This window comes from Pseudorca crassidens, chromosome 19, assembly GCF_039906515.1.
Source record: "Pseudorca crassidens isolate mPseCra1 chromosome 19, mPseCra1.hap1, whole genome shotgun sequence".
Taxonomy (NCBI): Eukaryota; Metazoa; Chordata; class Mammalia; order Artiodactyla; family Delphinidae; genus Pseudorca; species Pseudorca crassidens.
In genome coordinates this window covers 5,271,297-5,296,197 of record NC_090314.1, presented here as the reverse complement: position 1 = coordinate 5,296,197, position 24,901 = coordinate 5,271,297, and the positions used below count along the sequence as shown (strand labels likewise).

General features: G+C 42.4%; 2 protein-coding genes across 19 annotated transcripts in view; one reads left to right on the top strand and one right to left on the bottom strand.

Moving 5' to 3' along the window:
• The window catches only part of PIGL (phosphatidylinositol glycan anchor biosynthesis class L), a 64,706-nt gene extending 63,932 nt beyond the window's left edge, over positions 1-774 (bottom strand). For all 5 annotated transcript variants that reach the window (XM_067715500.1, XM_067715502.1, XM_067715497.1 and 2 more), the window contains exon 1: positions 537-774. In XM_067715500.1, the coding sequence (XP_067571601.1) occupies positions 537-774 (238 nt within the window). The remainder of the gene's footprint in view (positions 1-536) is intronic.
• A 342-nt stretch (positions 775-1,116) lies between these two features.
• The window catches only part of NCOR1 (nuclear receptor corepressor 1), a 143,200-nt gene continuing 119,415 nt past the window's right edge, over positions 1,117-24,901 (top strand). For 13 of the 14 annotated variants that reach the window (XM_067715487.1, XM_067715486.1, XM_067715491.1 and 10 more), the window contains exons 1-2: positions 1,117-1,256; positions 22,756-22,933. In XM_067715487.1, the coding sequence (XP_067571588.1) occupies positions 22,826-22,933 (108 nt within the window). In that variant the 5' untranslated portion in view covers positions 1,117-1,256; positions 22,756-22,825. Of the gene's footprint in view, positions 1,257-1,760; positions 1,910-22,755; positions 22,934-24,901 lie in introns of those variants that run through there. The other variant, XM_067715477.1, reaches the window with a different exon arrangement.

Sequence of the window (24,901 nt, the reverse complement as noted above, 5' to 3'; positions counted from 1 at the left end):
TAAAGAAGGACTTAATTCTTTGAAAGGCCCCAGTGAAAGCTGGGTGGAGTTGAACTCTAAAATGACCTATAAGATTATTTTCTAGTCTAATGAACTCTCTCTTCAATTTGATACATGCATCTTTCTAGCACAAAGTGGACTGAAGGGTTGATCAGGAATGACACAGCCCACATTCTGTTTGGTCGTTATTCTTGGCCCTCCTAGAAACGAAAAGGTTCCACAGGATACTGATCACAGTCGCAGTTCCCAACGCGGATGTAGGTACTGAATGGAAGCAAATGTGAGCTCCCGGATCCTGCTAGCGGAGAGCGGAGCTCGCACGCTGCCCACGCCTCCCAACGCACCTGGGAAGCCGGCCCTACAGCCCTCAGGCTGGGGCCACAGATTCTCGGTGAAGCGCCCGGATAAAGGACCTCCAGTGTATTCACCTGGTTCCCTCCGACAGAGACCCCTCCGGGAAGAAGTCAAGTGAGACAGGTTGGCGCCTAAATGCCTTCCCAGCCCCGGCTCCCCGCGCCCCGCCTACAGCTTCCTACCTGCGGAGAAGCAGAGCAGGGACACCTGGTGCCGCATGCGGACCAAGCCTAGAACGGTGGGAGCAAAGAACATGGCTTCATCGTCGGGGTGCGCGGTCACCAACAGAGTCCGGCTTCCGCCTCCCGGCAGGCCAGCTTGCTCCGGACACTTCATTCGCTCCCAGGAGTCCCAAACCCAGAGGAAGCCCCACGTCAGGACCGCCGCCGCCACACACAGCAGCAGACCCACCACCTCCATGCCCTGATGAGGCACTGCGCCTGCGCAGGAGGGGAGGCGGCCGCCGGGCCGGCTCCGGCGGGAGACCGGCGCTCGCGGAAACCGCGTTCCGCGTGGAAATCCGTCCGGTTGCCCTGCTCCAACGGCCGGAGGCTTTAAGCGTCGGGCTGTGTGCTCTGACACGGACGCCTCCCAGCCCCTCTTCACGGGCTGCCGCTACTTTAAGCGGCCTTTACGAGCTCTCGTGCACGCTCCGTTTCAGGGCTGAGCCAACCCCCTTGCCGTCCACACAGTACTTAAGGGGAAGCGTCTGAAAAGAACCTCCAGCATCTTCAGTGCGAGTTCCTCCTGTTTTTACGTCACCATTTTCTCACTCATTTCTTAAAACCCGGACTTTCTCGTAATTATCCGGGTGAACACCGACTTTGTTTCTCCTCCCTAATTCCGGGATGTGGAGTGGCGCCTTCTCTAAAGGAAAAGTATGCGGTGGCGAGGCCCGTCCGGTCAGTTCCCTGGGAGCGTGAGGCCGAGAGCGCACTTGGCGGGCGCGGGGGCCCGGGCTCCTCGGAGGGGCCGGAGGGAGGGCCGGCATCACGGGCGGGTCGGCCTCGCGCGGCCTTTCTGGCAGGCCCGCTGCGAACGCAGCCTGAGCCCGGGAAGCAGCTGCGCGGGTGGCCGCGCGCACCCCCCGGGCCCCCGCTTCCCTCCCGCCCTCAGCCCGGGCTCTCAGGCCCGGGCCGCGGCCTCGCGTCCTTCCCTTTCTCACGCCCGCGGCCTCGCGTCCTTCCCTTTCTCACGCCCGCGGGGAGTCCCGGGCGCGACGGCAGCACCCTGGGTCCGCCGCCGGGCCAAGGGGGTACGCCAGGGGCCCGGGAAGCTCGGCCAGCGGAGGGAGTCGGCCTCCCAGCCTCCGGAAGGAGGAGGAGCCGGAGCAGCCTCAGCCGCGGTCGCCGGGCCGGGGGGTGGGGGGGCGGAGGAGAGGGGTTGAATCAAAATGGCGGCCGAGGTGGCGAAGCAGCAGCGGCGGCGGCGGCGGCGGCTGGAGTGAGCGCCCGGCTCGCCGCGCCGACCAGGGCCCGCGCAGGGCCGCGCGCGAGGCCGCGTCCTGCCCCTCAGGCCCGGGGCCGCGTCGGCCGCCGCGCTTCGTCCGCTCCCGGTGAGTAGGCCCGGCGCCCGCAGTCCGGCCTCCGGGCCCCCGCTAGCCCGGGGCCGCCGAGGGCTCCGGGGCACCAGCCGCGGGGGAGGCTTTCCGGCCGGCGAGGGGCGTCGCGGGCCCGGCGGCTCGGGACCCGCCCAGCCGCCGGCCTCTTGCCCTCGGCGGCCGGGGCGAGCCGGGCGCGGCGGGGAGCGGGGCCGGGCGAGCGGGGGAGGCTTATGGAGTTTGGAGGAAGAATGGGTTGCGGCCGGGCCGGGGCGCCCAGGGTGTCCTGCGGGGAGCGGGCTGCGGGGCCCGAGGCGGGCGCGGGCCGGGGCCGCGGGTGGGGCCGGTGCAGGTGGCGGCCTGCTCTCCCTCCGGGGCGGAGTTGGTGGCTGCCCGGGAGTGTGCAAGGGGTCAGGGCGGGTGACAGCGGTGGACAAGTGCCTGAAGAGCAAACTAGTTCACCTTTGCGACCGAACCACTTGGGGTGTAATGGCGAAGGGAGGGCGGGGGAGACGGTGGAGATCGGAACCCGGTACCTTCTGCCTTTTATCGTTGCTGTTTAATGTGAATTCTCTTTTGGGGGGAGGAGCGATTCGAGAAACTGTAACTGAGAAGTCAGTCTTAGTGGCGAGGAGACTGAATTCTTCGAATTAGCCGGATTAGGTATAGTCGTGTATTAAAGGTGTGGGTGGGAATAGGTGATATTTGTGAAAAGTGTTTGCTCAGAGTGTCAGTTTTCTTTTACCGATGTTGCATGCTACAGTGCCGCTTCTCCAGAGTTTCCCTTGGAGAGCAGAGGTGTGGGTGATTCTAATCTGCGGGATTAGTGTTTTCACCTGCATCAGATTTGCTTCCCTAAGTATATCCTAATTGTACTGAAATTTACATTCCTTGCGTGCACCTTGGTGAGGCGGTGACTCGAGGCGGAACGTTGCGTAAAGAGCAACAGGCCTGGGATTTTAAAATGCCTACAAATATTCATTCATTCGTTCAGCATGTCGTGATCAATAACTGCTGCTGATAGGTCACATGTGACTTTCTCTTGGATAACTGAAGAGTTGATGGCATTATTTAATTTTTAATAGTTTTTGAAAATGTTTTGATGTATCCTTTCGTAAAGATATTTATTGGCAGAACTAACTTGCCCGACCTCAGGAGCAGACCAATTTTAGAATATTATTTAGACATGGGTGAAGATTACAGAAGAAATAAGCAAGTTGTTGCAGAAAGGAACATTGTCTTTATTTTCTCATTCTGTTAAAATCCAGTGGAGGTTTATTTATTTATTTTAATATTTATAGTACACAGTTGCTTTGCCTTGCTTTAAGCACACCTGTTAATGGAAATCAAGGTTAACACACACATGTATATAAATAATATGCACACACATACATAAGGGTGTGATTGCTTGCAGTACCAAAATACTCTTTCCTTTTACAAAAGGCTTGCCATATGTTGGACTCCTACCCCAGAGAAAATACAATACAAAGAGTCCTGATTCCTCCTTTAACTGTGTCATTTTGGAACATGATCAGTCTTTTTCTGCTTGTTTCCTCATCTATGATAGCAGGAAAACATCTCTCCTAAGTTGCTGTTGTGAGCCTAAAAGAGCTGTTATGAAATTGCTTTACAGAGATCGTAAAGGTTATATTTCTGTGCCAGAGTAACAGCTCCCTCTTCTCTCCTGAAATGCTTTAACTACACATCTCCTCTCATGGCATTTACACTTTCTACCTTGTATTTAGGTACGTACCTGTTTTATCTCCTATTGAGGAGCAGAATGGGCCCTTCTCTGACTTTATCTTGAAGGCACTGCCTAGGATATTGACACTGCAAATGTTTATTAACGAATAAACATTGTATTCTAATTAGGGAAATGTGTTCACATTACAGCTTACCAAATACATCTGCTAACCTGCTGTGACATATTTATATAGGTGTGATTTTCTCCATGATCTATGAGGAATAAATTTTTTAAAAAATAAATTTATTTATTTATTTATTTTTGGCTGCATTGATTGGGTCTTTGTTGCTGCGCGCCGGGCTTTCTTTAGCTGCGGCGAGCCAGGGCTACTATTTTTTCTTTTTTTTTCGTTGCGGTACGCGCAGGCTCAGCGGCCATGGCTCACGGGCCCAGCCGTTCCGCGGCATGTGGGATCTTCCTTGACCGGGGCACGAACCCGTGTCCCCTGCATCGGCAGGCGGACGCTCAACCACTGCGCCGCCAGGGAAGGCCGCGGGGGCTACTCTTCGTTGCGGTGAGCGGGCTTCTCATGGTGGTGGCTTCTCTTGTTGTGGAGCACGGGCTCTAGGCGCACGGGCTTCAGTAGTTGTGGCTCACAGGCTCAGTAGCTGTGGCTTGCGGGCTCTAGAGCGCAGGCTCAGTAGTTGTGGCGCACGGGCTTAGTTGCTCCGCGGCATGTGGGATCTTCCTGGATCAGGGCTCGAACCCGTGTCGCCTGCGTTGGCAGGCAGATTTTTAACCACCATGCCACCAGGGAAGCCCAGGAATAAATATTTTTAACTGGGTGTCTTGTTGGATTTAATCATGTAGTAAAACTTAAGAATTTGCCCTGCCCACATAATTTTTTAAAACACAGAATGCTCAAAATTAACTTTCTTTGAATTTGAGTAAAATTTGTCCCAAGGCCAAGCATATTTGTATTAATCAAGCTATTTTTAAGCTTTTTTTTTTGTAAATTTTGTGAAGTGGGAGATTGTCTTGCCATTGTTATCTGCAGGAGAAAAGCAGAGGCCTTTCAATATGCCAGGGATTGATGTAGGTAAATGTCAGGCTGTTTGTTTCTCAGGTGTTTTGTGTTTGTTTTGTTGTTCAGTTTTAACTGTATTTTGTGACCTGTCTCTTTTTTTTTTTTTTTGTGACCTGTCTTAATTGCAATTTCAAATTCTTAACTGATGCCTGAGAATGGTAGAGATCTCAAATACTTAGTTACTTCCTTGTGTTCATTTACTTCAGAGACTGGATTTTACTGGAGTATGGTACAAAGGTTGTCAGGGTTTATTATGTCTGGACTTATCTGTTGGTGTGTAGTTCATTCACTTGTTCAACCAGTGTGGCATGCCTTATGTTTACAGCATGTTACTAAATTCTATAAAAGTATAAAGTTGACCAGATCAGTTACATGCACAAAGAACTCAGTCTGTAGATTGATACTTTGTCCTTTTCAGGTTTAATGTTGCAAAAGTACATTTAGATAGAATATTATTACTATGTTTCCTCCTAGGAGCCATGCATCCCCACAGCCTCATACTCCTTGACAGTCAGGTCTAGAGCTGCCCATTACAGCCTCCTCTGACTTTAAGCCCAGCTTCTTCTCCTGATCAGTCCAGCTCGGGGTGACTTGGCGTCTCCTGTCATGCTGCCCTGTCCCTTTAATTGTCTTATTGATTTAGTATTTTTATTTTATGGCTGTTTAATTTCCCTGGTATTTATGGCCTATTTTCCCCCAACTAAATTGTGAGGATCTCTGAAGAGCAAAGGTCTCACATTTCTTTGAGTTTCTCAGTGCACCTGGTTTGAAGCCATGCCAGTATTGCTGCTCAAAAAAGTTTGAGAATTCTATCTTAATAAATAGCAATTTAATAAAGAGTATCAAATCTTGTGTTAGATACCCCTAAAAAAAAAAAGAAAATGTTGGTTTTCTATCAGGACTCCTTAGGAGTATTGAAAAGCTATGAAAGCTTCTGTCATGTAGCGATAACTGTATGTAGAGCATCTGTTTTTTATTTTGGTATTATTGTGGTGGTGGTTTTCCATGAACATTTTTACTGTTCTACCATTTTTTTTCTACCCCAGAAGCTTGTAAGCTTGTGTGGTAAAAATATTACTTGGATATTACTTGGATTGTTTTCAGATACATATTTTTTTTGGGGGGGGGGCGCTCCTCTTTGCATGTGAAAATGAGACTATACAAAGACATAAGAATGTTCCTGGGGAGCTCTTCAGTTTGATTCTTCCATGTGTGCTGCTGTTACTTTTATTTAATAATCTCAAAGACAAATCTAAATTGGTTAAAATAAAATGCTCATAATTTATAGAGTTACAGATTGTAGAGTCATGTAGATTATCTAGTCTTACTTGTTTTACTGGTGAATAAACTGAGGGTCACTGAATTGAAGGGGTCTGGCCTAAATTGTTACTGTTGGCCAGTAGCAGAATCCAGTCTTCTGCCTTCCAGGGTAGCTCCTTCTGGGACACCATATCATCCATGGGATGAGTCAATGTGATGATTGACTACTACTTAAAACAAAAATTGGGGTGGGTGGGAAATGAGTGCTCAGTCACTCAGCTTAGATATTGAATTTAGGTACTCCCCCTAACTTTACATTTCTGCAGTGAAAATGTAGCTTGAAAAAACTTGGTATTGATCTACATTAGTAACATGATCACCGGGAATTATGTTTCATTTTTAATCTGCTATGATGATTAAAAATGAAATGACAGTACCTTCTGTCTTCTTAAACAGAAATGTCTTTAAGGTTATCTGGACCTACTGATGTTTCATGGAATTTAAGTGTTACAGTGATGGAAATTTTATTATGCCAATGGTTAGGTACCTCTGAGATACAAATAGATAGGTTAAATTATTTTATATATTAGTTATTGCTTGCTTCACTTACTCTCAAACTTCTGGACTTTTTTTTTTTAAGTGTGAGAAACTTCGATTGTTATATGAAAGCTTAGATAAATAGCGTAAACATGAACTATCTTTTTAATGCCGTGTTGAAAAGCTCATATAGAATGTTAGTTTTCAATAGGTACTCATGCCATAAAATTTGTTTTAAAGGAAAAGGCGTAGTATTCTTTTTAAACTAATGTCCTCACATGAATACCGAAGCATGGCATGTGTGTTTTTTTAATAAATTTTATTTATTTTTTTATTTATATTTGGCTGCGTTGGGTCTTCGTTGCTGCGCATGGGCTTTCTTTAGTTACCGCGCGCGGGGGCTACTCTTCATTGCGGTGCGCGGGCTTCTCATTGCGGTGGCTTCTCTTGTTGCAGAGCACGGGCTCTAGGCTTGTGGGCTCAGTAGTTGTGGCACACGGGCTCAGTAGTTGTGGCTCGCGGGCTCTAGGGCGCATGCTCAGTAGTTGTGGCGCACGGGCTTAGCTGCTCTGCGGAACGTGGGATCTTCCTGGACCAGGGCTCGAAACCATGTCCCCTGCATTGACAGGATGATTCTTTACCACTGTGCCACCAGGGAAGTCCCATAGCATGTTTTTTTATTCCACTTGGGCTATTAAATAATATGCCTCTTTTGTGTTGCATTAAGAAGGGTTGTTTTTTCCCCATTCTGTGCTCTTTTCTGGAATGCTATTTCCCTACCTTACTTTTCCAAACTCTACCGCACCTACATACTGCCTATTTTTTGAGGGGTTTTGAGCACATATCACTTCATCCAGGAAGTCAGTCTCCCTCCTCCTCCCTCTTCTCTGAAGAAAAGTGTTTTATGGTCTGGAAATTCTTAATGCCTCACTTACGCCTCTGCTATAACGTCATAGTTATTTATGTGCATGCCCGTTTAGTCCCCACTAGACCATAAGCCCATTGTGGGCATGTCTGTGTCTCAGTTATTTTTTGATCCTTCCCCTGCCCCCACTCCCAGAATAACACTCTGTCCCCAGGAATGGTGTAGTAGAAATTTGTTGAATGCATAAAAAGCAGCCCAGCTGCTTGGTGCAGCTGTGGAAGCCGACGGATACACTTGTGGGAACTTGATGGTGAGTAGTTTTTGGAAATAAAAAAACAGGTAGAAATTCACCAGTGTCAGTGAGATAAAATGTCTGTTATCAGTGAATTATTATTTTTGTTTGTTTGTTTTTGATTTGTTTTGTTTTTTGCAGTACAAGGGCCTCTCACTGTTGTGGCCTCTCCCGTTGAGGAGCACAGGCTCCAGACGCGCAGGCTCAGCGGCCATGGATCACGGGCCCAGCCGCTCTGCAGCATGTGGGATCTTCCCGGACTGGGGCACGAACCCGTGTCCCCTGCATCGGCAGGCGGACTCTCAACCACTGTGCCACCAGGGAAGCCTTGTTATCAGTGAATTATTAAAGCATTTCTTTAAAAAAGTATTTCTCTCAGTTTACTGGGATTTTTGGGAGAAAGAGAAAGTAAGCACAGAATCAGTTCATCTCAGATTATTTGTATTTCAGGTAATATTAGAACAAAAATGTGTTAATTTATATATGCAGGGAACTTTGGAGTTCAGTGCTAGGGAAAAAATGTGAATTAGGAATAGTTGGTTTATAGGATTATTATAAAATCCCTTTGGAGGGATCCCTTTGAAAGAATAGTACTTGATTAGTTTTATATCAAAAATTAAATTTTTGAGTAGATTAATCAAGAACAAAGGAAGAGAAAAGTTAAGATTACCAAATTATTTTGATCCCCGCCCCCCGCTGGCAGTTTCTACTTGAGGAATAAAGTTTGGAGTGTTTTTCTGTTTTTTTTTCTTCGTTACACATAAACTGAAATTAAACCAGAATAAATTGAGGTTACATTTTTTTAGGAAAATTTGACTAAGTTGTTAGGAGGGCCATAACCTTTATGGTTACAGATTGCCTCCCCCCTCCCCCATACTTTATTTAACTGATAGGCTCTTTTCTTGACATTTTTGTTGTCATACACAGTTTAGCATCAGAGTAATCTGTTTTCGGCAGTTCATTTCCCTTGGCAACAGCACAGGGATTTGTATAATTTTGAAATGTTTTAAGTAGTAATCATCATGCCTTTGAACTCCTGTTCAAAGACATTTAACTTTGTATTACTTTTGATTAAGTTCTTTTAATTCAGTTTTGAATAATAACTTTTAAGTATTTGGAATGAAATCAAAACTTGTGCTTTCTAGGAGTTACAGCCTAAAATATACACAGTGTAAATATACCAGAAGTAGGGAGTGTGTAGTCCATTAACTGAGTGTGTGTGTGTGTGTTTGTGTGTGAGTGTGAGAGAATGGGAGGAGCAAAGGGGGAGGGCATCAGCTGAGCAGGAGGGGAGGGTGGAGGAAGTTACTCCCTATTTACACAAAACCATTTTAATGAGTGAAGGGGGTATGTTAGTTTGAAATCTTTACTTTTATTTATTATAAGTAATACATTATTTACGGAAGTACAATATGGAAGTATATAAAGAAATTGAAGCACCACTTCCTAGATGTAACTTGCTAAGTGTTGTGTATTCGTTCAGGTTTGTTTTTTTTTTTCTGTGTGTATGTAATTTTCTGTATTATGGGACCATGATATGCTGTTCTTGTGTATACTGTTGTTCCATGTTGGTATTTTTAGAGCTACTTCTATCATTAACAGTTACATAGTATTCCACTTATAAAAAGAAAACACTATAATTTGTTTAATTAGTTTCCAGCCAGTACTGTTTTGTCAGAAAAACAAAGCTGTAGTGAATTATTTGTGTGTGTGTGTGTGTGTGTGTGTATGTGTATTTATTTTGTATATTTATGCAACCAGCTCTGTAGCATAGATTTCTGAAGTAGTGTTGCAGATATACGAATAGTGTAGATCTGGATGGATATTGTCACAGTGTATGGGTATGCCCCAGACCCTGGCCAGTACTAGATACTGAACATAAAAGCATTTTGCCCATTTAAGAAGTGGAAAAAGGGACATCCCTGGTGGCACAGTGGTTAAGAATCTGCCTGCCAGTGCAGGGGACACGGGTTTGATCCCTGGACCAGGAAGATCCCACATGCCGGGGAGCAGCTAAGCCCCTGCGCCACAACTACTGAGCCTGTGCTCTGGAGCCCATGAGCCCCAACTACTGAAGCCCGAGCGCCTAGAGCCCATGCTCCGCAACAAGAGAAGTCACCGCAATGAGAAGACCGCGTACTGCAACGAAGAGTAGCCCCCGATCGCCGCAACTAGAGAAAGCCCACGCACAGCAACGAAGACCCAATACGGCCAAAAAATAAATTAATTTAAAAAAAAAGTGATTCTGACTGGCCTTTATCAGTCACTACTGACGCTGAACATTTTTTAATGAAGGGAGTTGTATTTCTTTTAGAAATTATCTACTTTTGTTCTTCGGTTATTTTTTGATGGGATTGGTGTTTTTCAGATTGATTTGAAGAGCTGTTTACATATTAGGGTATTCACTTTTTACGTATGTGCACATCCCCCTACCCCCCAGCTGTTCTTTTGTAGTATTATGTAGTCAGATATATCCAACTGGGACTGTGCTGGCTATGTGACCTTGGGCAGATTACTTAACCTCTCTAAGCCTTAATTTCCTTATTTGTAGAATGGAAATAGAGATAATGTAAATAACATTTAGCATAGTGGCTGGCACACGGTAAGTAAAAATTCTAAATGTTAGCTGTTTTCATTATTGGTCTATATATGGCTTCTGAGTTTCATGCTCTGCTTAGACCTTCCTTAGTCTAAAATTTAAAATATTCATCCATCTATTAAACTGAAAAAGCAAAGTGAGGAATATTAAGTATAGTATGCTACTACTTGTTTTAAAGAGGAAACATAATGTGTACATATTCACTTTTATATCGGAATATTTCTGAAACAAAACCTAAGAAACTGGTATTCCTTGTTGCTTGCTGTAGGATGGAGAACTGAGAGGCACATGAGTGAGAGACTTGATTGTATACCTTGACTATTTTTTTTTTTTTTTTTTTTTTTTTTTTGGCTGCGTTGGGTCTTTGTTGCTGTGTGCAGGCTTTCTCTAGCTTCTGAGATTGGGGGCTACTCTTCGTTGTGGTGTGCTGGCTTTTCATTGCGGTGGCTTCTCTTGTTGCGGAGCATGGGCTCTAGGCGCATGGGCTTCAGTAGTTGTGGCACGCGGGTTCAGTAGTTGTGGCTCACAGGCTCAAGAGTGCAGGCTCAGTAGTTGTGGTGCATGGGCTTAGTTGCTCTGCCACATGTGGGATCTTCCTGGACCAGGGCTCGAAGCCGTGTCCCTTGCATTGGCAGGCGGATTCTTAACCACTGTGCCCCCAGGGAAGTCCCTTGATTGTATTTTTAAAACAAAGAAGTCTTTAGATTTTAATTTTTTATTTTATTATTATTTTTTTTGCTTTGCCTTCCTTTCTTTTCCTTTTTTTAAACTTCTAATTTTTGAGGTCCATCTGGAATTCATTTCTAGTATAGGACATGAGGTAGACATATATTTTGGGGGGATAGAGGTGTGTATGTTTTTTCCCCTGAAATAACCAGTTGTGTCAGCACCATTTGGTGAATAATCCAGCCTTTGCCCCAGTTACCAGATTTGCACCTTCTATCAGTTTACTAAATATGTTTGGAACTGTTTCTAATCTGTTATGTTTTCTTGATATATGTTATCATATTCTTTAAATTACTGTTGTTGTATAATTTTGATACTAGTAGGGTTAGTCATCTGTTCATTACTCTTTTTTTTTTTTTTCAGACTTTGGCAATTCTGGTCTATGTATTCTTCTGGATGAACTTTAGAATCATTCTGTGAGGTTCAAAAAGAAATCTTGCTGAGATTTTTATGGGGAATACTGAATAGTGATTGGCAATATTGAATTCATAGGTTAATTTTACAAAAATTGACACCTTTGTGTACTTCCTATCCTTTTTTTCAAACAGACTTTTATGTTCTTCAGTAGATTTTCAAACTTCAAATAAGTTCTGCACATTTCTTGTTTCTTTTGTCCAACAAATATAGTAGGGAATCAAACAGGGAGTTTATATTCTAGTGGGGGAAGCCAGTTTAAGTAAAACAAATGAGTGCATTTCAGATTATGATTGATCTATAGAAGAACAAAAAGGGTAACTGGAGGGTGGCTGGGAAAGGCCCTTATGAGAAGATGGCATTTGAACTGAGACCTAATTTTGAGGAGTCCTTGGCCCCAAGGGTGAGCCAGGAAGAGCATTCCAGGCAGAGAGTAAAGGACAAAGGCCTGAGTCAAGGAAGGACCTGGCCCTGGGTGAGGGAGCTGGAAGGAAGCTCCTTGTGGCCTCCTGAGCAGTTGTGGGGGCGGGTGGGAGCCCCTGGGCCACAGTGAGGAGTTCAGCTTCTGTTTGAAGTGCGTGGCAGCTCCGGAGGAGTCTTGAGCAGAAGAGTGATGTGTTCTGATTTATGGTTTAAAAAACATTTGGCTTTTTGAGTGGAGAAAGTATTGAAGTGGGAAGTCCAATTAGGAGTTTCTTGCAGCAAGAGATGAGGATGGGGGTAGTCAAGATGGAGAAGCATGGGAGGCTTGGGGGCGGGGCATGGAAGGAAGGCTAGGACTTGCTGTTGGAATTGGTGTGTTGAGAGCTAAGAACTCTTAGGTGCTGGGGAGGCCGTGTGTGCAAAGAAGAGATGGTCCCTGCCCTCAGAGGTCTCTGATGGTTTTGTTTATTATTATTATTATTGTATAGAATTCAGTACCTTTTAAGTCAGTTGCTTTTTTTCTACTTTATTTTGGTATATACCTTAGAAGTAGAGTATGTTCATTAGCCTTGTTTTTTTTGCTTCCTAATCTTTAGCAGTCTCTCTTAGCAGGTCAAAGGGGAGGCAGCAAAACATGATCTTTAAGATAGCTCTGAGCTAAAAAAATTACCTTGTAGAAGTTACTTAGCCTCTCCAGTGCCTTACTTAGGGGTAATAGTGGAACTAGTGTTCTAGGTGAGCTCGTGCACACCATGCTCTTAGTACACTGCTGGGGATGTAGCAAAGGCTCAATAAATGGTGACTTTTTGTTATTCTCCTTAGGTATTGTCATGTCTATTAATCCCAAGCATCCAAAGTTAAAATTTTTCTTTTTTTTTTTTTTTTTTTTGTGGTATGCGTGCCTCTCACTGTTGTGACCTCTCCGCGTTGCGGAGCGCAGGCTCCGGACACGCAGGCTCAGTGGCCATGGCTCATGGGCCCAGCCACTCCGCGGCATGTGAGATCTTCCCAGACCGGGGCACGAACCGATGTCCCCGGCATCAGCAGGTGGACTCTCAGCCACTGCGCCACCAGGGAAGCCCAAAGTTAAAATTTTTCTGATCTCAATACCCTGTTCTTTGTGTTGATGGAGGAGAGGGTTGGTAAATAGTTGTCCTTTTTTTTTTTTTTTTTAAGTCTGTATTGAATTTGTTTCAATATTGCCTCTGTTTCATGCTTTGGTTTTTTGGCTGCGAGGCATGTGGGATCCCAGCTCCCCGACCAGGGATCAGACCCGCAACCCCCCGCACTGGAAGGCAAAGTCCCAACCACTGGACCGCCAGGGGGGGTCCCAATAGTTGTCCATTTTCACTTTGAAATATATTCATTCTTATAGCTGGAGTGAATATTGCTCAATTTAGAGAATTAGGTTAGTACAGTGCCGCTGTGCCACAGGGTTCTCAGTCATCTGCCTGCTGCCGTCTGCCTGCTGCTGCTGTCTTTGGAAACTTCTCCTTTCTCACCTTAGGTAGGGATAGCGTAGTGTTGTTTTCACTCAAGAATTATTTATTGAATGTCTGTATTCTTAGATTAATGAAATGATTATGCCCATATTAATGTGTTCCTTTCATTGTCATACTTTATCGGGGGTAGGGTAGTCTAAAATGTTTTTTTCTTTAGCTTCCCTTTATCTGTCTTCTAAGTGAGATGTCATTATGTCAAAAGAGGCCACAAATAAAACACCTTGTTAATGACATTCGCCCAGAGTAACTCCTCCCCGCCCCGCAAAGGGAAGAATGCTTTAGATTATTTTACAGGAGAAATTCTGTTCCAGTTTAGCACCACTCTGATCTCATACAAATTACAGAGTTCACTTGGATGGTTCTAGCCTCTGTATCCTCTCCTGGAGGCTGGACCCCGAGATAGGCTCACATGGCTCCAAACCTTCACCAACCCAGAGACTCTTAGGTGGTTGGGATATTCCAGGGGGTGGTCCTTAGCCTCTCCCTGTTTCCTGGGCTTTTGGAGTTGGACTAGAGCTGAACTGCTTTGTGAGAATTAATGAGACCCGATTTGCCTCAGTTTAGTATCCAGTGTTTGGCACCTGCAGTGTCATAGAGGCCATTCTCGTATGCCATACTTTTGTATCGAAAAGTATTATTTGGTCATTTAAAAGAAAATTGAATTGTGTCCTTTTCCTGCTTTGGTGAAATGTGGATTTCACCTCTGTTGTGACCCTTGGTGGAGTCATTCTTGGTCATCTAAAGAGGCGTCTGTAGTCCTTCCACAGCGAAGTATATTTTTAGCTCTTTTTCCAAGACAGCTTAGGCCACCTTGAAAACCTATCCAAGTACATTTTGATTATGCAGAGATTGTAGGCCAAAAGCCAGGAGTTCCTGGGGAGAAAGGATTTGTTTTTTTTGTTTTATTGGTGTTTTTTTTTTTAGGATTGCATTTGAAATATTGTTTTGCAAGATAAGTTTCCTGTTGAGTAAATTTGTGTGTGAGTATGTGTGTCTTTATTATGTTAATATGGGAAGATTCAAAGAGAAATTTAAATAGACTGACTTCATTTTACTGTATTTTATTACCTGTTTGCAAAACGTTGGAGGCTAGTTCTGAGTTTATCTCCAAAATTCTGATAAAATGTGTGCTCGTCACTTATAACAATGACATCTGGTTTTAGTATATTATTTTCATCCTAGAATACAATTATATATGTTTATGATATGAGGTTGTTGCACATAAAATCTTGACCAGGTTTCTTAAACATTTCACAGAATTTTTATAGTCCATGAGTCAAGCATGTAACTGTGAGTTAATGAGTTTTGGAGCTATGAACTGAACTTAAAATTGGAAACTGCCATTTAAGGTTTTCCCTTCCCCTTCAGCCTCCACTTTAAACCGATTCTTTTACTTCAGTTGTTTTCAAACTGTCAAGTGTTCTGTGGAGGTGTCTTGGTGAGCCAGGACTGGAGTGAGGGTCCGAGGCAGGACGGGAATGGGGAGGGGGCTGAAAAGACAGATTTAGGTTCCGCGTTCTCCCTGAATCAGAGTATTTCTTCTTTGTGTATTTTATACATTTGGCTTCCATGTAAGATGTTTGAGGAAAGAAAGAGAGCTGGTTAAACAAGGGTCTGAACTGTTGTGTTGTGTCTTGTGGGTAAGTTTTTTTTGTTTTTTTTTTTTGCGGTACGCGGGCCTCTCACTGCTGTGGCCTCTCCCGTTGCAGAGCACAGGCTCTGGACGCGCAGACTCAGCGGCCATGGCTCACGGGCTCACGGGCGCAGCCGCTCCGCGGCATGTGGGATCTTCCCGGACCGGGGCATGAACCCGCGTCCTCTGCATCAGCAGGCGGACTCTCAACCACTGCGCCACCAGGGAAGCCCTAATCTCTAGTTTTGCTGATGTTTTGTTACCACCTGTGGTGGGCTGATAGTAACTAACTTTAATTTATTTTTAAGATGATTCAAATTAAACTTCACTAAAATCACATGAGAAAACTGGGACGTCATGAAGGATTGGTTATGATAAAAGGGAAACACGGACAAATCATTTGACTTATATTTGAATGACATTGAATGTATGTGTTGAAATCAGGACTATCATTGCTGAAAATGAAAATAAAACAACACTGTACTCTATAGATCTCTCATCATGTAGGCCACTGATGGAAAAAAATTTGGATGACCTTGAGCTAAGATCTTTCCTTTTGCCTCTCCATTCCATTTATAGCTTTATTTACTTAGGATGTCTGAATTGGGAGGAGAGCTCAGAGACAGATCACCTAAGCATTTCTTAGGGGTGCAGATCAGAATTACTTGGACAATGTATAAAATATTTGTGAACATTCATACAGTGAAATACATTACAGCAATAGAAAGAATGAAGAAGCTCTTTATGGAGTCATGAAAACGATTGTCAAGATCTATTAAGATGTTAAGTAATAAAAGCAAGATATAGAACAGTATATTATCTACTCTGCTCCCATTTATGTAGGGGGCAAAGTGTGTGTGTGTGTGTGTGTGTGTGTGTGTGTGTAGGCTGTTTCTAAAGGATACTCCAGAAACTAGTAACTTTGGTTGCCTTTTGGGAGGAGAACTGAGTAGAAGCTGGGGACAGGGTGAGAAGGAGATTTTTCCCTCTGTATTCTGTGGTACTTTGAGAAACTCTTAAACCTTACGTATAATATCTATTTCCAGAAACAAAAACAAACAAAGCCTCCCCCCCCCCCCCCCCCCGCCCGCCTCGCACACACACGTTGACTTTTCCCCTTCCACTAGCAGGTGCAGGTGTGTAGGAAGGGAGTGCTGCTCAGGTGGTTTTTTTGTTTGTTTTGTTTTAATTAGTAGGAAGGAATGGTTTATTTTTATTCATTTATTTATTTTTAAAATTTATTTTATTTATTTATTTTTGGCTGTGTTGGGTCTCTGTTGCTTTGCGCAGGCTTTCTCTAGTTGCGATGAGTGGTGGCTTCTCGTTGTGGAGCACCGGTCTAGGCGTGCGGGCTTCAGTAGTTGTGGCTCTTGGGCTCTAGAGTGCAGGCTCAGTAGTTGTGGCACACGGGCTTAGTTGCTCCGCGACATGTGGGATCTTCCTGGACCAGGGCTCGAACCTGTGTCCCCTGCCTTGGCAGGCAGATTCTTAACCACTGCCCCACCAGGGAAGCCCCTTGGTGGTTTTGATGGGTGGTCTCACCGCACATCTCAGCCCCTCAGAGTAGCTCACTACCTGCTGAGAAAGCTGCACAGCATCACAGAGAACACTAGCTTCTCCCATTTTTGCCGCTGACAACTTTGTGACATAGAGAAATGATTGAATTTCTCTGTGCTTCAGATTCCCGGTCTGTGAAAGCGCAGTTAGTTGGGCCTTGTGGGGGAGCAGGCAGGAAGCAGTCCGGGAGGCGTTGGCCCTCTTCTCACCCCTTCCCTGGCTGCTGCTGGGACAGCAGGAACAGTGCAGTGAGTAGTAGTAAGGATGGTAACATTTAAAAAGTTGTTTTCTCTTAAGTTTTCTTTTAAGGTTAGATTGAATGGCAGTTCTCTAGAAAATTTTATTTTCTAAGCCTAGCTGGGTAGGAATTTGGATCAAGTTGGTGCACTGAATTTTGCTCTTCCCAAATCCCTTAAGATGATGAAAAAGAAAAAAGAAAACTTAAGCCGTGTGTCAATAATATATAGTATTGTTTTCTGTATTTCGAACATACGTATCATTCTACAAGTTGTTTTCACCAAGCTTTACTTTTTTTGAGGTTTATATGTATTGAAACATAGCTGTAGTTTATTCATTGTAACTGCTGTATAGTATTTTATCATATGAATATGGAATTTAAGCTGTCTTCAAATTTGCCTATTGCACTGCTGCAATAAATATCCTTTTGTATGTACATGCGAGTTTCTCTAGGGTATATCCTGAAATTGCTGGGTTGTAATAAGAATGATTCGCATTTCAGATCGGTGTGGAAAGGCAGACATGTTTAGTAAGAGTTTTGTTTGGATAATTAACTATCAAGTAGTAAAGAAAATACATCTAGACCCCTACCTTACCATTCTTTAGAAAAAAAATTTAGATGATTAAGGAGCTAAATGTATTAAAAAACTTTAAGAAGTGTAAAAGGGGAAAGTAGAAGAATATTTGAAAATTTTGGGGTAGAGAAGGTCTTCAGAAAGACAAAACAAGTTATGAATGCTGAAAGAAAATATTTGTAACATAAGGTCACACACCAGCAGAACCCCATGCAGTCTCCCCCACCCAGTCTCAGGCCTGGCCTCAGTCACCCTCTCCCTCACTCCCCCTCAGCATCCTTGCTTTGCCTTAGGGCTTCTCTAGTTTCTCTCCATGGAATGCTCTTGTCTTTTCAAGGCTTTGGCTCAAAAGTCATCTTAGAATATAATTTATTACCCAAACTGGGACCGTTTTGAGAAGGAAATGGAGCATAGTTAATAACTGCACTGGGATAGTAGTTGTAAATTGGGTCTGTTTCAGGAAATTGGGGCATACGGTCATCCTAGCTGAGATTGGCTTTCTACCTGCCAGACGTGTCTCCCTTTCCCTTCTCCCATCCTGTTTTATTTATAGCACTTTATCATAGTATTTTGTGGTCACTTATTGTCTACGTCACCTCAAGATAAGATGCCAATCGTGGTCTCATTCTATGCCAGCATTTAGAGCTGTTGACACACAGTATATACTGTTCAGTAGATGTTAACTGAATACGTACATGATATTTCTGCCTTTGGCCTTGAAGTCTTGTGAAGATGTGATAGACACATGAAAAATAGAGAAGTAGTGGTATATACAAATCATACTTATATAAAACAAAATGTTCTCATTTATAAGAACTTTTTTTTGTGGCATGTTCGAAGTAAAATTTTTCATTAGCTAAATTTCTTAAAAAACAATTTTCTAAGCTTGTGTATTGGATATTTAGGACAGTTGCTTGAGAAACATCCTCAGGCATTCATTTTTGGATATATCTGTATTGGATAACCAAATGAATTCCTAGAAGTGGATTTGCCGTGGTAGAGGATATGCATATTTTCAAGGCTGATGCTGTATAAATTGCCATTCTTCTTTAGAAAGCAATTTGTACCCATTTTACATACACACCAGTAATGTGTGCAACAGTACCTTTTTCTCTAAACCCTCACCAGACACTAAGCATTATTTTTTAATATTTTGCCAGTTTCTTTGTTTTACTTTTCTGTCATTATTGAAGTTGACTTCATTAATTTTATTTCCTTTGTTAATCTCATATTTCTGTCATGTCTTATATTTCTGTTGCGATCATTTTTTCTTATTGATTTGTAAGATACATATGTATATCAGAATTTTGCTGTTGTGCTTTTTCTGGTTTGTGGTTTGCCATTTTAGGGTGTCTTTGTTTTACAGAAAAATTTTTTCTCTGTCAAAGATAACAATCTTGTTGTTTATGCTTTTGGGGGTTGTGCTTAGGAGGGTGTCCTCTGTCCCTTGTTTGTATATGTGTTTCTGTTAGGTTTCTTGAAAGTCCTGCAAACGTTACCTGGTCTTTTGAAGGACCCCAGATTGGAAATCACTTTGGGAATATCAGTGTCCTTAATTTTCTTGCCTTATCCTAAGCGTCAAGGAACAAATTAAAGGGACAAAAAGCTTTCTGGAGAGAGATTTAGGACAGAAACCTACGACTGGATGCAGTAACTCTCTAATACTGTATTTCAGCAAAAAGATGTCTTTGCTTATAAGATACTGTTATTTACCTCTAAGATTAAAGGAAAAGTACTACTCATGAAACCATAAAATGCTAGTGATTGTGGGATGGATATTGACTTCAGAGTTTTTAAGGTATGAACATGTGGGTATTAGAATTCGTGAACTATGGAATATGTCAACTTGGACTGCAGCACAGTTGTTTTTATTTATTTTTTAATAAATTTATTTATTCATTTAACTTTTGTCTGCATTGGGTCTTTGCTGCTGCACGCGGGCTTTCTCTAGTTGCAGTGAGTGGGGGCTACTCTTTGTTGCGGGGCGCAGTCTTCTCATTGTGGTGGCTTCTCTTGTTGCAGAGCACAGGCTCTAGGCATGTGGGCTTCAGTAGTTGTGGCGCGTGGGCTTCAGTAGTTGTGGCACACGGGCTTCAGTAGTTGTGGCTCGCAGGCTCTAGAGCGCAGGCTCAGTAGTTGCGGTGCACGGGCTTAGTTGCTCCGTGGCATGTGGGATCTTCCCAGACCAGGACTCGAACCCGTGTCTCCTGCATTGGCAGGCGGATTCTTAACTACTGCGCCACCAGGGAAGCCCCAGCACAGTTGTTTTTAAATCTTGTGGTTGCATTGTATAGTTTTTTTGCTTGTTTGATTTTGACTAGGTAATTTTTTAAAAAAAGCTTTATTGAAGTATAATTTATGTACCTTAAAATTCATCCATTTACATTGTACAATTCAGTGGTTTTTAATATATTAGAGATATGTGCAGATACCACTACAGTCAATTTTAGAACATTTTCATCACCTCAAAAAGAAACCCCAATACAATTATTCAGCCTTAAAAAGGAAGGGAATTTTGATACATGCTAACACATGGATAAACCTTGAAGATTTCGCTAAGTGAAATAAACCAGTCACAAAAGGACTGGTGACTCATATGATTCCACTTATATGAGGTCCTTAGAGCAGTCAAGTCCATAGAGACAGAAAGTAGAATGGTGGTTCCAGAGGCTGGGGGAGGGGATGGAGAGTTAGTGTTTACTGGGTGTAGAGGTTCTTGTGGGGAAGATGAAAATGCTCTGAAGATGGACGGTGTGATAGTTGCACAACAATGTAAATGTACATAATGCTACAGAAATGTACACTTAAAAATGGCTAAAATGGTGAATTTTATGTTATGTGTATTTTACGACAGTGAACAACAAAAGAAACTGCATACACTTTAGCCATCACCTACTATTCCTCCACCCCACTCCACCATCCCTAAGCGCCCACTAATCTACTTTCTGTCGCTATGGATTTGGCTGTTCTGGACTTTCATATGAAAGGAATCATCAGTCACTATGATTGGCTTCTTTTACTTAGCATATGTTTCAGAGTTTGTCTAAGCTGTAGTGTGTATCAGTGCTTTGTTCTTTTTTGTGGCAGAATAATATTCCCTTGTATGAATATACCTGATTTTATCTATCTGTTCCTCCGTTGATGGACGTGACATTTGGATTGTTCAACGTTTGTATAGTTATTTTGGGACTTAACTTGAGATCTCATGATTCTAAGACGTAAAAACCTACTCCACCTGTATTAAGCAAAGAGGACTTACTGTGAGACTATGTAGGCCGTTTAACAGGTATCCAAGGAGAAAGAAAGAAATACAGCACCTTCTCTGGGGGCTGATTCAAGGAGTGTGAGCCTAGGCAGTTCCCAGTGTGTCTCGGAGGGCCTTTGAGGTCTCTGGGCTCCACTTCTCTCTGCTCCTGTTCTGGTCTGTGTCTGGACTGGCATCCTCTGCTCCCCTGTAACTTCTCTGGCACATGCTCTGGCTCACCTTGACTCCTACTCTGGCCAGTTCGCAATAGCTAATGTTCTCAATTCAGATTCCTGGAGGGGGATCTGATTGGTACAACCCGGGTCCAATAGAGTAGTTCACTTGACATAAACATCATGTCAAAGCCACACCTTAACAGGGCCAGAGTTTCTAGGAGTGCAGGGTAGAAGGAGTGCAGAGACCTGGTGTGACCTGCCTCTGTAGGGCACTCATGCTAGTCAATCTGAAGATGGCCTGATTCTCTAGGCCAGTGGTCATCAAACTTTCTGACCTCAAGACTCCTTTTATACTCTTAAAAATTATTTGGGACTCCAAAGAGCTTTTGCTTATGTGGGTTATATGTGTTGATATTTACCATATTAGATACTAAGATATAAGATACTAAGATATAAGATACATATAAGATACTAAGATACTATATTTATTTAAAAATAATATAAACCCAAATCTTAACGTAAATAACATTTTAATAAGTATTTTCCAAAATATAACAAAAAATTTGATGAGAAGAGTCGTATTGTTTTACATTTTGGCAGACCTCTTCTGTATCTGAAAAGAAGGTAGCTTGTTTCTCATTTCTGCTTCAATCTTGCCATACGTTTTTTTTTATATATATAAATTTATTTTATTTATTTATTTTTGGCTGCTTTGGTTCTTCGTTGCTGTGCGCGGCTTTCTGTAGTTGCGGCGAGCAGGGGCCACTCTTTGGTGCGGTGCGTGGGGCTTCTCATTGCGGTGGTTTCTATTGTTGAGGAGCACGGGCTTTAGGTGCGCGCGCTCAGTAGTTGTGGCTCGTGGCTCAGTAGTTGTGGCTCTTGGGCTCTAGAGCGCAGGCTTAGTAGTTGTGGTTCGTGGGCTTAGTTGCTCCACGGCACGTGGGATCTTCCCGGGCCAGGGTTCGAACTTGTGTCCCCTGTATTGGCAGGCGGATTCTTAACCACTGTGCCACCAGGGGAAGCCCCAGTATGTTGTTTTGATGGACGTTTATGAAGAAAAGCTAACCTCAGGTAGACATGTATTTAGAAAAGGGAGGGGGTATTTTAATAGCCTTTTAACATAATTGTGGATATTCTTTGATATCACACCCAAACCAGACAAATGGTAAATTTTTAAAGGTTAGTTACTGTGTAGAATCTGAAACCATATTAGTAAACCTTTCATATTCTGTCACATTAAACATTTATTGGTTTGTCTTGCGCCTATTTATTTAACTGTGGTAAAATGTTTTGTACTTTAAATAAATATTTCATTTATGCCTTATTTTGTAATTCTGTATTGGTCATTTGGAAAATACTGATTCATTGAGTTATGCAGATCTTCAAATTTCATTATGTAATATCACACTTGTTAATACCACCACCAATCTTGCCAGAAAAATCTTTAAATGTGGGGAAGCCGTCAGGCTCATGGTGACAGATGGAAGTTTTTCCAAAATCCTCATTTTCAAAAAAAATTTGGCAGTTGTTTTTCTTGAAGTGATAGACTCACTTTGTTCTTCCTTGAAAGCTTTTCTATCCCTAATGCCTTCTTAGGCTGTCATTTTGGGGCAGAATTATTTAATAAAGACAATATTTCCTCTGCACAAATGCTTACCTTATAAATACTCTTGAATCCTTTTAACAGTTGACTTTTTCACAACCCCCAAATTTACAGCCATAGATTTTTGTTTTTGTAATATGTAATATTTGCGTTTCAGATATTTACTGAAAGAAGGATGTTTACTGAGCAGTTGCTAAGATTTTATGTGTGTTCACTTTGTGTAGGTACTGGTATTATTTGTGATATGTTAAAGAAACTTTTTTAAGTATAGAGAAAAAGACCCATTGATGTTTTTAAAGCCCCAGTAACTTCTATTATATTAAGTAAGTAAGAGAGAAAGCTTTTACTGATAATAGTGGTTTTGTTTATGTAGCTATAGTTGTGTTATTGGAAGCACACCTGGTGCTTTAGTACTTATCAATTCTTTTCTTTCCCCATCCTGTTTAGGTGATTTCCTAGAAGCATGATTGTTTGTTGCACTTGATCTCACAACCTGGTGAGGACTTCTTTACTGATAATGTCAAGTTCAGGTTATCCTCCCAACCAAGGAGCATTCAGCACAGAGCAAAGTCGTTATCCTCCCCACTCTGTTCAGTACACCTTTCCCAGCACCCGTCACCAGCAGGTAAGGAACAGCTATTATGCAAGTTGCATACGTATTTTGTGTTTTTCTTTACTCTTCCCATTTAATACATTTGTTGGTCAGAAACCAAATACAATTATATATATATATAATTGTTATATATATTTTTTAATGGCAAGAACCATTCTCAAAGGTGGGGGACCAAAGGTTAGGGATTAATTATATTTATCTTCTTATTGTGACTTTATGCCAGATTTCAGGAGGTGAACATGTCTCTGCTTCTGATTGTAGGAGTTGTTGATGGATAGAGAAGAATCAATTGCCTAGAGTTTCTAAGTTAAGACCTCTGTTTATGTGCCAAGTTCTGGTTGAGTATTAAGCTGGCCGGATGACTTGGCCTCTCTTGAGTGAGGGCCAGGTCCTGTGCTAAGGTTTTCTGTATGTGTGTTTACTCTGTGTAGCTACTGGTATTATTTGTGATATATTAAAGAACCTCTGCCTTGAGAGATTTGATGGTAGGAAGATGAGTTTGCATGATTGTTTTACCTTGTGAAAAATAAAATAGGTGAAATTATCAGCTTAGAGTGTGCCAGGGACGGGGGTGTAAGAGGTTTGAAGAAAAGAGAAGGGAAGGGATGAAATGGTCATTTTGGAGAACAAGAAAGCACACTTACCAGCAAATATAGTTGAGTACTACTGGGTACTACCGAGGACTCCTTTAAAGCATGGTCATGATTACAAAGTGAGAAGGGACATCCTTACCTTGTTTCTGTTTAGGGGAACATTCAGTCTTTCACTATTAAGTATAATATTAGTCGCATTTTTTTGTAGATGTCCTTTTTTGGTTGAAGAAGTCACTTTCTACTGCTAGATTGAGGATTCTTACATGGTTACGTGCTGAGTTTTGGTTGTGTGTCCTTCCTGCCCCAGTGCTATTCATCTGATTACTGATTTCCTAGGTTATTGTTGCTGCTGCTTTCTTTTTTTTTAATCGACTTTGGGATTTACTTTATAATAAAATTGTATTATATGTGTACATTTTGACAAGATTCATACAACCATAAAACCACCACCAAAATGAAGAAAGAAAAAAATGTCTATCACCACAGAAAGTTCCCTTGTGCCCTGTCCAGGTCAGGCCTCCTCCCCCACTTCCCACAAACCTCAACTCCCAGGAAACTGTGGTCTGCTTTCTGTCATAACAGATTACCTTTGTCTTGAGTTTCACATGAACTCTTTTGTCAATGGCTTCTTTTCTGTCTCATAATACTTTTGAGGTTTATCCATGTTCTCGCGCATCTTGGTAATTAATTTCTTTTTATTGCTGGGTATGGATATACCATAATTTGTTTATCCAGTCACTTATTCCAGTTTTTGGTTATTACAAATAAAATTGTTTAGGAGATATGTATCTATGTATTAGCTGTATCTACTAGATTACATAAAGAAGCTTTGCCTTCTTTTCTTATGGTATTCTTGGGAGATACGTTTTTAATCTTATCAAGTCCATTTTATTTTTGTCTTTAATATTTCTTGCTTTTTGTGTCATATTTGAGAATTTTTTTGCCAAACTCAAGGTCACTAAGATTTTCTTCTATGTTTTCTTCTTAGAGGCTTTAAAACTTTGGGTTGTTACATTTAAGTTTGTGATCTATTTTGAATTACATTTTGTTTATGGTGTGAAGTAAGGGTTGAAGCCATTGTTTTGCATGTGGGTATTCAGTTCTAGAAATCATTTGTTGAAAAGATTATCCTTTCCTCACTGAATTGCTTTGGCATTTTCATTGAAAATCAGTTGATCATATATATGTGGGTATATTTCTGTTCTCTCTACACTGATATGTTTTGTCTTTCTTTATCTCACAAATGTGATTTTTCTGTGTAAACAAACATTTAATCTTTTAATAAAGCACTGCACACTGTCTTGATTATTAGAGCTTTATAATACCCTGAAGCTAAGTAGTGTGATTCTTTCCTGAATTGTTGTTTTGGATATTCTAGCACCTTCGC